The sequence below is a fragment of the Neltuma alba genome, unplaced genomic scaffold, assembly GCF_004799145.2.
Source record: "Neltuma alba isolate B1F8T4 unplaced genomic scaffold, ASM479914v2 tig00010389_pilon, whole genome shotgun sequence".
In the NCBI taxonomy this organism is placed as follows: Eukaryota; Viridiplantae; Streptophyta; class Magnoliopsida; order Fabales; family Fabaceae; genus Neltuma; species Neltuma alba.
In genome coordinates this window covers 611,719-623,914 of record NW_021635292.1, presented here as the reverse complement: position 1 = coordinate 623,914, position 12,196 = coordinate 611,719, and the positions used below count along the sequence as shown (strand labels likewise).

General features: G+C 32.1%; 1 protein-coding gene across 1 annotated transcript; it reads right to left on the bottom strand.

The window, feature by feature from the left end:
* Positions 1-1,651: 1,651 nt before the first annotated feature.
* Positions 1,652-10,410, bottom strand: LOC114756384 (ATPase ARSA2-like). The gene is made up of 7 exons (XM_028945325.1): positions 10,058-10,410; positions 9,455-9,576; positions 8,257-8,407; positions 7,529-7,639; positions 5,072-5,210; positions 4,864-4,979; positions 1,652-2,159 (listed from the first exon to the last, which is right to left on the bottom strand). Exons 1-7 carry the CDS (start codon positions 10,316-10,318, stop codon positions 2,001-2,003), a joined length of 1,059 nt encoding a protein of 352 aa, XP_028801158.1. The 5' UTR covers positions 10,319-10,410; the 3' UTR covers positions 1,652-2,000.
* Positions 10,411-12,196: the final 1,786 nt, after the last annotated feature.

Genomic DNA, 12,196 nt, shown 5'->3' with positions numbered 1-12,196 from the left:
ATGGTTTTTCTTAAATGATATTATTTTTATTTCTAATATTGCACATATTAATATTAAAAAAAAAGTTTCAGTAGATTAAAATCCTCACTCAATTGTTAGATCCAATTGCTTGATTGCAATTTGAATCCAAAGAAAAGACAGACATTATGGCTTTGAAACAGAAGATTCTGTACTTCCTAATCTTTTTGAAGTGAACATTAGCATATTTTCTCAACGAAACAAATTGAATATCTCCTCCTTGCTTCACTTCAAATCTAAGAAAATAATGCAGCACACCTAAATAAAAAAACAAATGTACTGTATAGTCATGCAAGTGGCAGCCATCTATAAAATACATTTGTTTTTTTGCCATCATATCTATAAAATACATGAAAGCAAGGAATTACATTTTTGAACAATCTTTATATTAGTTTAATACTTTTTCTAATGCAAGTTGCTAATTTGGTCTGAATCTCATATGCTGGTGCAAGGACCAAACTTTTTTTTTTTAAAAAAAAAAAAGAAATTGAAGGCTATGAAGAACTACATAAAAAAGAGAAAATTAATATGTAAATTCTTATGATTTTACCTCATTTTTAATTAAGCTATTGTAATTTCTTTATTGGGTTTATATATTTTTATTAATTATAGGTATTTATATCTATACTTATAATTGGTTACTTTATAAACCTAAATTAATTTTGTCACGAAGATCTAAATAAAATAAAAATAAACTATATTACAAATTATATATAGATACAAGGAGACAATTATGAGCACAACAATTTTTTTATATATATATTTGTGTTAATAATAAATGAATTTATTTCAACATATCCTTTAAAAAACTCTTTTTGTATCTTCTGTTAACTTACATGTGGCTTAGTTAATATCTACATCAGCCCTAATTAATAGATTTTAATTTATAAAATTGTAGGGATTCCATAAAAAAAATTACAGGGGCTCATTAACATTTAGGTGAAATTATAAACATTAATGAGTTAATTTTCCCTATAAAAATTTAGTTCGAGTGATAATTAGTTTTTTTTTTTGGTTACAAGTTCAAGCAATAATTAGTTTGAAACTAATAACTTTGTCAACATACAAAAGCTCTTTGTATTGTAGAGATGATTAAAAAAAAAAAAAACAATACATGAGAGTTGAGACGTTTCACTTGTCAATTTGCAATTCTATTTGCTTCTCGAAATATGTCAATCTAAGTATGTGCAAAACCAAACTGCATAACCAAGTTCACTCGTAATTACTCAATGCAAGATCCCATCAAGGATTGTTCGTGAACGATACAAACTAAACTAGGACTCATTAGCTAGCTGATAATTAATACCTTGATGTCATTGCCTGATTACACCTAACAATAAGTGCAAGTTAGGCTCATAGGAGGTACTATAAGAGTTAGTTAACTAATTTGATTATATTAAAAAAATTAGTTAAGTTAATAATTTGTAATAAATAAATGTTATCTTTCTTAAAATACCCTTGCTAATCAAGTGTATTAGTTAAAACTACTATTTGATGAAACATCTAATATGTGCAGTTACTATAAAGATTATTTTGGAAAAAACGGATAAATATAACTGATAAAGTAGATTGGTGTCTTGCAACTAGGATTAAATTGAATATCAAACTAATTCTTACATTAAAAACAGGAGGTAAAAATGTTCTGTTTCTAATGTTCAGTGTCAAGAAGATGGACATGTGGATTTTTTTAATTCTAATCTATAACGAAAGAATCAGAAGAAAATAAAGTATATCATGCATATACCAATACATAATTAGTTGGAAAGCACGCTAAATAAATAATGTGAAAAAATGAAGCTAGCCTCAATCTAAAATATGCAGAAGTTAACAAGAAAAAGGGGGGGAAAAAAGAGAGAAGAGAATTAGCTTTATATTGGCATGCCTTGCCTGGTTGTAAGGTTGAAAAGAATGCGAAAAAAAGAGGCTTTGAAATTGCAGAACTGATGATAATGGAATGTCATGAGAAACTTCAATGCTTTTCACTATTTGAGTCTCTCCAATGCTGCCTCAGCTTCACTTAATTCCTGCTTTAGTGCTGAAATTCTACGCCGTAATCGTTCCACTTCATCTTTACTGACCAATGATTGATATGGTGATAAAAAATGGCTAGAAAATGATTTCAGAGCCGCAACCCCAGTAACCTATCAAATTCAAATTCACAGTAGCTATGAATCAAAATGCTGGGGGAAAATCAGCAGCAAATGATACAACAATAGTGGAATCGGTGATGTGGATTGTATAGCATCAATCCATAGCTTAATTGTGCTTTACCAATAAGCCTTATCTTGATAGCAGTGAATGATTATGGTATTCAATTTTTTGAAGTCACTCTACAGGGAAGATGCAGTATTCATTTAAAAAAAAAAAGGAGCAAAAAAGTAAACTACATTCAGATCCGTGGCACAAGATAGGAACAGGAAAAGCAATGTGAATGAGAAACCTCTTTCCCATACATATGGGAAGCCTTCTTCCTAATAAAATCACTTTGTCATATAACAACAACAACAAAACTTTATCTCACAAGGTGGGGTTGGCTATATAGATTGCATAACACTATTGAGTTCTATTTAAGGCCAAATCTTTAGATATATTGTTAATTAAAAGATCTTGCTCAATAAATTCATAAAATGTTCTCTTTGCCTCCCCCTACCATTTTTCAAGAAACTCCACGCTGTTTTATCAACTTTTCTCACTGACACATTTAAAAGCCTTCTTTGCATGTGACCAAACTGGCTTAAGTGGTTTTGTACCATTTTCTCATTGACAATAAGCACTTTAATTTTTCTACGGATATATTCATTAGGAATCCTATCTTTTTTGTATGACAACAGATCCATTTCACTTTATGTTCATGCTATCCTTTCAAAGACCAGCAATGCTATATAGCAAGTGTCTAAACATATTAGGTACTTTCTCATCACAAACAGCTCCTGTTGCTTTTCTCCATTTAAACTACTTAGCTTAAATTTTATGATTAACATTACCATCAGTTTTACCATCTTTTTGTATAATTAATCCCAAATATCTAAATCTTTTCACTTGCGGGTTCACTTTGCCATATACCGAACAGAATAAATTTAAGAATGCTTTTCTTTACATTTTTCATTTCTTCAAATAATTTTTGCATGAACCAAATGCACCCTTAATGGTGTTTTGGATGGTCGGGGACAAAATTAAGAAAAATTATAAGAAAGATACATTAAAATTTCTTTTAAAGGCCATAGAAATAAATTATTCTTGGTGTTTTCTAAAGTCATCACTCATGTTCTTTGAATCTTCAATCTAATCTTTTAGATGCTAAAAGAATGTTTTTTTTCCTCCTTTAAATATTTTTGTAAAAATCAAATTATTGGATCTTTTGGAGGCTTTTTTTTTTTTAACCATCAAAGCAAGGTAGGACCCACTTTAACACCCTTCTCTTTTTTCATGGTCATTTTATTTTCTCCCTCCACAGTGAAGAAGTGAAAAGCCGCTTCATTTTGGTCTGTGCTTTTAAGCAGTTGTTGCCCCAAAAGTCAAATGGGCCAAAAGCTGATCCAAACATACGTGAATGTACCACCACACATTTTCAGCTCTTCATCGCACGTTTTGGCATAAAACGTACGTCCAAACATGCACTTAAAGAGCATGAGTGATGGCTTTAATAGTCCATTTGGTACGAGAGAAATGAAGGGAAGGGGAAGAGAGGAAAAGCTTTAATAAGCTCAATTTAAAAATTTAAGTGGAGTGAAAAGGTTTCAATTAATTTTTCTTACTCTTTTAGCTTACAACTAGAAATTTCTCCTGTGCGATGCACAGATTAACCTATTTGATTATATTTAAAAGTTTAATAAATTGCATTATCTAAGATAGTTTAAAATTTACTTCTAATAGGAATATATTTTTTTATTCATTTTAATGGAATTTGAATTAGAGATACAGAATTTATGGCAAATATATGAAAATTTGAAATTAATTATTCATTTCTCTATTTAAGCCTCTTATTGACATGCTATTTAATTATGATACCCCCCATTTAATTTAATATATTCAAATTTCAATTAAGATATTATTCAAATTGAAAGTTAATTATTAATTTCTTCATTTGAATCTCTATTTGAAATTGCATTTATTTATAATATTTCATATTTAACTTAATATATTCAAATCTCAATTAAGATGTTATTTAAATCTCATTAATTAAAGATATTCGGATCATATAATCTCATATCCGATCCATTTGTAAACGAATCAGGTATTACAAGTTTTCAAGAATATAATTGATTGATTTCTCTTTATCAAAGTTTTATAACCTCATTTTTCCAATTTTTCAAATCGAGCTCATTAAAATTTTTCCTCCCCTCCCCTCCAATTTCCTCATACCAGACATAGGTTAGGAATCATAAGTGATTCTCCATGGTGAGGGGCAAAAGCAGCTTCATTTTGGCTTATGCTTTTAAACATCTTTTGTCCCAAAAGTTAAATGGGTCAAAAGCTGATTCAAACCTGTGTAAATGTACCACCACACATTTTCGGCCTTGCACTGCACGTTTTGGGATCAAAATGCAGATCCAAACATGCACTTAAAGAGCATGAGTGATGACTCTAAGAATCATAAATGATAACTTATTCTATGGTTCTCAGCAAATTCTGGTTTTTAAGCATTTTAACTGTCATCTTTTCAAGAAAACTATCCCTAGTGGCATCATTTGCCCACACATATCTTGTGATTTCTACCCCAGTAAACAATAACCTGCTCAACATTCCTCATAAATATTCACAAGATATTTTTCAGGTCACCATAATCATGACAGTTTGTTATTGTGCGTGGGTATCTTCTCTATAAATTTAAATACAGTGACTTACCTCTTCTGGGAGCAGTGGCAGTTTTGTGATGTTAAAGTCGTCATACAACATGTAAAACTGGTCTAGGTACTTCTGTTGCATCTTCATTCTTGCCTTAAGTAATTTGGATTCAATATCTATAAGGATAATCAGATGAACATGCAAAATAAATAAGCTACGACAATGGATAAACAAATACATTACATTAACAAAATGTATGGGAGGCTACCTTCATCATCAAAGATTACTTGGTTAATTATGATATTGTGTGTGTCAATCTCAAACTTTGTGAGTTCTTGAACCAATCTCTCTGTTTCATACAGAGAGAGGAACTCCGGAATGCAAACACAGACAAAAGTTGTCATGTCCTGTGAATAGAAAAATACAATAGAATTACATTTAATAAAGTGAAGGAAATCTGCAACTTAATTACCTAGACATTAGTTCAGCTCAAAAGGGTTAACGTTCAGGCACATTGTTGTACTTCATGTTGACCAAAGACGGCATGGTTTAAAACGATTGTGGAGGAATAGGAAAGAAACAAAGAAAATCACCTGGGATGATCATACGATGAAAATATAATGATAAATATAATTTTAACTACCAATGAAAAGGTTTCAAAATTTCATTTTAAATCCATCAGCCACCTCACTAATTAATTCAACAGACTTCCAGCTCGATTTTATTTGACAAGTCCCACCGAATAGAAAACAATAATAAAGATAAAAAATAAAGCAGAGAGGCAGGAACAATAACTTAAACAGGACAAACCATTCAAAAGCAAAGAGAAAAAGTCGATGAATAGTGTATAGATCCTTTAAAAGTTTGTCTATACTGAAGGCAATCAATATACACAAATAAAGCAAAAATTAGAAGGACATGACAAATACAATTAAGAAAAGTTCAGAGGGTGAGATTATTTTACTTGCAGTACTAATCAAAGGCAGATATAACATTGAAGGTTCTGATTGTTTTGGAATACTCCTTATCAATATTTGAAATACTATCCATAGATTCAAGATTTCCTTTAAAATTCCATTTGGGCAAACAAATATTATATATAAAGTGATCTCAGGAATTGAGGAAACTAAAAACATAGGAGAATGGAAAACTAGCCTAGATAACACATATTGCAATGACCAGTAATATCTGACCATTGAAAGTTGAAACTTACGCTTTTGCATTGAATGATACAAAAAATAATTTGTTTGTCAAGCAAGCCATATTCATGATATTCGGGTTTAACATCAGCAATGCATCAAACATAAGAGAAGACATTTGCAGTGTGTTAGTGTATTCTTGCTTCTCCAGAGGCTACTTTTGCAATTCTTAAGGATTGCAAGGTCAAATTCATTCATAAATATGCAAATGTACGTTAACATCTTTTGATCAATTTCTTCAGGAAAAGAAAGGCTTTTCCCAAAGTAAAGGCTCTTGTTTGGACTGCTACATTTAACAGAATTAATAAAAATGATCTGCTAAGGACTTGAACGTCCCGCAAACTATTTCAGCGGATTTCTGAGTGATGCATTGTCACAAGGTAAAGTCATCTTTTTTTCATATTTAGTGGCAGGGCAGGATTTTGGAGTATTTCTGGTCAGAACAAAAAGTGGAGGTTTTTAATCAGAAGTTCCTTCCTTCTTTCACATTTTCCAAAATTTTGATTGACAGTAGAAAAAATAACTTGTCGTTAATTTGGCTTTTGAAAAAGTTAGATTGGCTAATGTGGTTTATGTTGAATTGTCTTTTATAAATAAGTTTGTAAAAGTGAAGTTGTTTGGATTATTATTGAAAAAGTAAGTTTGGTTGTACAATGACTAAAAAAGAAGGCATGAATTTTATTAAATAATACATATAATTCATCATCTCTCATCTGCTATACTCTTTAGTTACATTTCCCCATATATTTTCGTTTATTTTTTTCTCATTTATTATAAGGGAACATTTGAAAGCGAGAATGACCAAAAAGGAAGTTGAAAATTACTAAATCCCAAATCAGGTTTAGTAACAACACTTTATTTGGTGTTGACAACATTGGATTTACAAATGACAACAAATTTTTGTTGATATTTCTTATTTGGCATTTACAACTTTGCAACTTCATTTTTTGTCATTTTTCCTATTTGAAATCAAAAGTATATTTATAATCTATTTATTACTTTCAATTAATTTTACCTAATTATTTGTTATCCACAAATTAGTTATTTGAAACTTATAATAAGAACTGGAAAGAGTAGTAAATTTCTTAAAGATGGGACCTGGCTCTTTTTTAAGTTTTTGTCTCTCCACTTTTCAAAAGCCAAAAGTCATGAGTACCAAATTTCTATTTAGAGCTTATTGTGGCTTTTTATACAAAAACCAAATTGCCCTATCATCAATCCAAACACCACAATTACAGCCCAATCGTGCTTAAACTCCACAAGCAGCTTAACAAGTTCACTATGGGTTTTGTGGGCTTCAGTAAAAGGAATTTTTTCGCTCTGGCTGGCAGATCCACAATGGATATACAAAGGGATTAGAAAACTCTTTTGTGTTTAAAAAGGAAGAGGATATCTTATCCTCTATATTTGTTTCATTCTTTCTGCTCATCAATCATACAATGTGATAAAAGGAAAAATAAGGATACACAAGACAATATAGAAAAGGATAAACAAGAACAAGTATCATTTTCAAAACAAAGTCTTACCGGATCCTTGAACTGCTTATTAACTTGTTCAATCACCTCCTTCATGCCTTCAAGCCTCACAAGAAGCGCATCATCACCAAAGTCATCCTCCACACCAAACATACGGGTCATCTGCAATAGACAATTGGGAAAGGGAAAAAAAAGCTTCCAACTGAGCCTGGTATTTAATAAATATGCCAAGTTGCCATCTGCTGATCAGCCTAGAGTTTGGAGTCTCATGTAGGATGGTCAATAATCCATAAAGTTACTCAGAATAAATCATTGCTGATGTGATGGGGAAAAGAGAAATGCGAATAGTATGCAGAGACTGAGCATGATACGCAGAAAAGAACTCAGCCATACCTTCTTCGATCAAGGTTAAGTAAATGAAGAAAGAAAACAAAACTCTTGAATGAAATATATAGTGAACTTAGACAAACATGAGACTGTTTCTATACTTTACAGGATAGCATATTACAAGACATGCCAGTGACTGCTCATAAATACAGAATAGTATTCCACTAATTATGTAATTGTAACCTACCTAATATGGAAATAAATACATTGCTAAACTTGTTAATACGCTAGCTGACTACTCTTCATATTTACATGCCAACAAAGATATAGTTAAATAGTTAAACAACATTGATTTTTGTTTTGAGGCATAACTTATGGTGAAAATTGAACCATCTTCACTTTTGAATAGACTATAATGCAAGAAAAGACAACCATCAATCTAAAGTTCACACCTGATTAATCAAACCGCCAAATTTACTTTTCAAGGACAATACTTTTGCAATACCCTTCTCCAAAACTGCTGGGAACTGCAAAAGTCTGAGTGTATGGCCGGTGGGTGCAGTATCAAATACTATAACAGAATAATCCATTGTTTGCACCAATCTGTAAAAGAACTATAATCAATCAAATCACAAGGAGGGACAAATGAAATGAACAAAATGATACGTGACTTTGGAAATAGAATCCAGAAACATTAAAGACTTGATATACTATAGTCACAAATATGCAGATTTCTTTCATTGAAGACCTGAATGAGACTATATTCAGAAATATGCAGATTTCTCTCACCAGTGCACTTAATGCTTTCCAAATGTGAAGTTAACTTGCATTAAACCCTGTTAGACCCATTACTGAGTATCAATGACTCTAAAACATGCAATGAGAAGTGCACCCTGTAATGAGCCTTGTGCCTAGAGTTTGCAAAATTTTAACTCCTAATACAGAGCATTAAATGGATGATATATTTGTGCTGATATAATCTAGAGATAAGCCTCATCTGCACTCAATTCATCATAAAATCGTTCCTTACCAAACATATTCAATTGCGTTTCTTCAATATAGTCATACATTTAATTGTTGACATGCATATTGTTTTTTCTTTTGGTTTAGAACATTCTGACCGCAGAAGCCATATCCAAAGATCATTGAGATAATGTAAGCAACAAAGGAATAAAGCAATGCACACTTGAAAAGCAAAAGAACAATAATTATGGCCAAAGTACTTAGAGTCGGTAACCGAAGATGCCTAAGGGGGCAGGTGTGATGTTTTGCAAAGAATACCAAAACATGGTAAAATTAAACACCTAGATATTTATCTCTGAATTGAAATTTTCTGTAAAATTGTTTTAACCAAGGTATCATAACTACAGACCTAACCCGTTGGATAATAACACCAAATAAGTATCAAGCATCATTTACTTAACCAGTGAATGTCCAGCATATAGAAGACATCACAATTCTCTGTTTTGAGGGACTCTTATTCTCATGTACCTTGAAATTAATAAGTACTGTCACAAGCACAACATGACACAGATGACTTTCAAATTTAGGCACACAGTACGTAATTTGTTCCATACTGTGTGCCTGAATTTCTCGCTTCACCATATATTTCAGAAAAACAGAATCAATAAGACAACACATATTTCTTACTTCAACATCTCAGCAAAGCTCATTGCCTCGTCAATTCCAGGTATAGCACCTGCTAGCTCTGAAAACAAAGAATCCATTCCCTCAGAACTCGTTTCCTCTTGTTCAACAGTAGGATCCACCTCCTGCAAAGTAGGGATAATGATAAAGAATGAGAAAAAATACTTTGCAAAATTATCATAGTGAATATCATAAGGACCTTGATTACATACTATGACAAGAGATGAAGGAAACAGTATAAAACAAAAAAGTTTCCGCCAATTATTTCTAGAGATAACCATTTGGCAAAAATTCAGATGATGTACATGCCACCGATGCATGAAAGGCTTTACACTTACATATGCTTACCAATTCTTCATAAAGCTACCCAAACAACTTAGAAAATATGTGAAATTCTACAACTGATAAAAAGCAATCCCCTTATTTTACAGAGAGTGTGTAAGAACCCGATTCTCCATTTAAAATCCATAAATAATGAAATCGATTACTTGGGCATGCTCAGATTTAATCAGAAAGGGAAAATTACAGATAAGAGACAATCCACCTATCCAAAAGTAAATCACAAGGATACAACGTAAAACAAATGATCAAGAAATGGAGTTTTACCAACGCATAGAGATTGGTAAATCCATTAACCAAAGTGGGTGTCTTCGTGAAGCGCTGCTGAAAAGCATCACTGAGATTGTGAGCAGGATCGGTGGAGATGATCAGAACCGAGCTTCGAACGCCGGCTAGAAGGATCGAAAGAATGGAGCTACAGGTAGTCTTGCCAACGCCTCCTTTGCCTCCGACGAAAATCCACTTGAGAGTCTCTTGGCTCAGTATGTTCTGCACGGTCCCCTCCGGCACCTCATCCTGATCCGCCATGGACACAGCTTCTCTTCGCTCTTTCTATCAATCTCCGATGCTTTTACAGCTGATCAAAGACCGAGAAATCTGGAAAATGCCACTGGTATGTGAGTACCCAGAAAAAACGAACGGGAAATTCAGTTCAAGACAGAGAATAGAAATCGATATTAATACAAAGAAGTTTTTGCTTGCTAGAGTTTGTTTCCAAATTAGCCGAACCAGGAAGGCAAGAAGGAGGTTCCTTACGTGAGATGTGGTTGATCCTGCATGGGGCTTGGGAGTGGCGTCTTTTTTTCATTAGTTTTGTCTGCCTCCTTGTTTTCTTTTATCTAACTATTTTCCCCCGCTAATGTTTCAACAAAGGCAAAACTTGGTGGCCAAAAAAACAAAAAGGGAAAAATATTAAAGTAACTATGTAACCGAAACTATCATGGTCTTAATGGTGAACCCTTGTGTACTTTTATAACAATAAAAATTAGTATAAAAGGGTGGAAATGAGAGCTTGCATATGTCAGGCCAAAAAACCCCACTTGCAGATGATTTGACTTTTGGCTAATCTAAGCCCCTCCATGATAGACTGACAAGTTAGCCCACTATTATTTTTTTTAAAAAATAGTTTATTGAAAGCACTAAATAAAATATGACATATAATAATATAATTATAATAATTAATAAAATTGAAAAAAAAATAATTCACGTTAGCCTATGAGTTGGTAATCTAAAATGATCTATTTTCAAGCGAGCAGCTTTTAGTGAACTTGAACCTGCAATTTTTAGCAGGTTGAACCCATAACCTGTGCAATGAGTCATATAAAACAATAGTTGAATAAAATGATATATTATAAATCTTAAGGCGCATATATATACTAATTAGTATACATTCAAGTTATTGAAATGGAGGAAGTATGAGTGCAATGATAGCAATCACAACTCAGTGAAAATAAAGCAAAGAATCAATTTGGAATGTTCGTGACAATTTGAGGTGTGTTTTGTTTGTGGTCTGAAATTTCATACTTGACATATAAATTTATTCATTCATAATTGTTGGAAAATGTCGAGTCTTGACCAATTAACATTTTGAATTCATATATCTGCAGATGATGCATGATCAAATATCACTTTGGTTATGTGCTTGTAACTCTTTATAGTTATCTGTCCTGTGACAAATTGTGAGAAGAAAACGTGTTAGTTTAGATGTTCTTTGGGAGATTAAATTTGTTGGAGTTTAGATGTTATTTAGGAAATTATATTTGTTGTAAATTTCATACTTGACATATAAATTTGTTCATTCACAATTTGTTGGAAAATGCTGACAATCTTGACCAATGAACATTTTGAATTCATATATCCGCTAGTGATACATGATCAAATCTAACTTATAGTTATTTGTCCTGTGACAAATTATGAGAAGTGATTGTGTTAGTTTAGATGTTCTCTAAGAGATTAAATGACGGAATATTTACAAATCTCCCATATTTATATTACTCTTAATTTCAATTTTCAAACAATACTCTTTCTTGTTCCATAATTTAAGATGGATTTTCTTGTCTTATAACTTGCAGATCTTAACAATAGATACTTTTGATCAAGGTAACCTTATATTATATCATAAATTTTTTTTCGATAGTATTACCAAGTAATTTAGTATATATTTCTTAGTGTTATAAATATATATATATTTATATAGAGACTAGACTTGAAAGCCTTCACCCCTTTTTTAACAAAATGCTCTCAATACACACTCAGTGGAGGGGAATAAAAATACTGATGGGCAATGGCTGAGAGATGAAAAATGGGGTCGTATAGGGCTAAGTGGAGGAAAATGGAGAGAACAACAAGTGGAAGGCCTCTGCAGTGCTGTCCACACGTGTATACATCCATAGTCCCTCCTCATAG

Coding starts and splice junctions, on each gene's coding strand:
- LOC114756384 (XM_028945325.1), bottom strand. CDS start 10,318: ATGGCGGATCAGGATGAGGTGCCGGAGGGGACCGTGCAGAACATACTG. Junction 9,577..10,057: donor TTACCAATCTCTATGCGTTG/GTAAAACTCCAT, acceptor CCTACTTTGCAG/GAGGTGGATCCTACTGTTGA. Junction 5,211..7,528: donor ATAAGCAGTTCAAGGATCCG/GTAAGACTTTGT, acceptor TTCTATTCACAG/GACATGACAACTTTTGTCTG.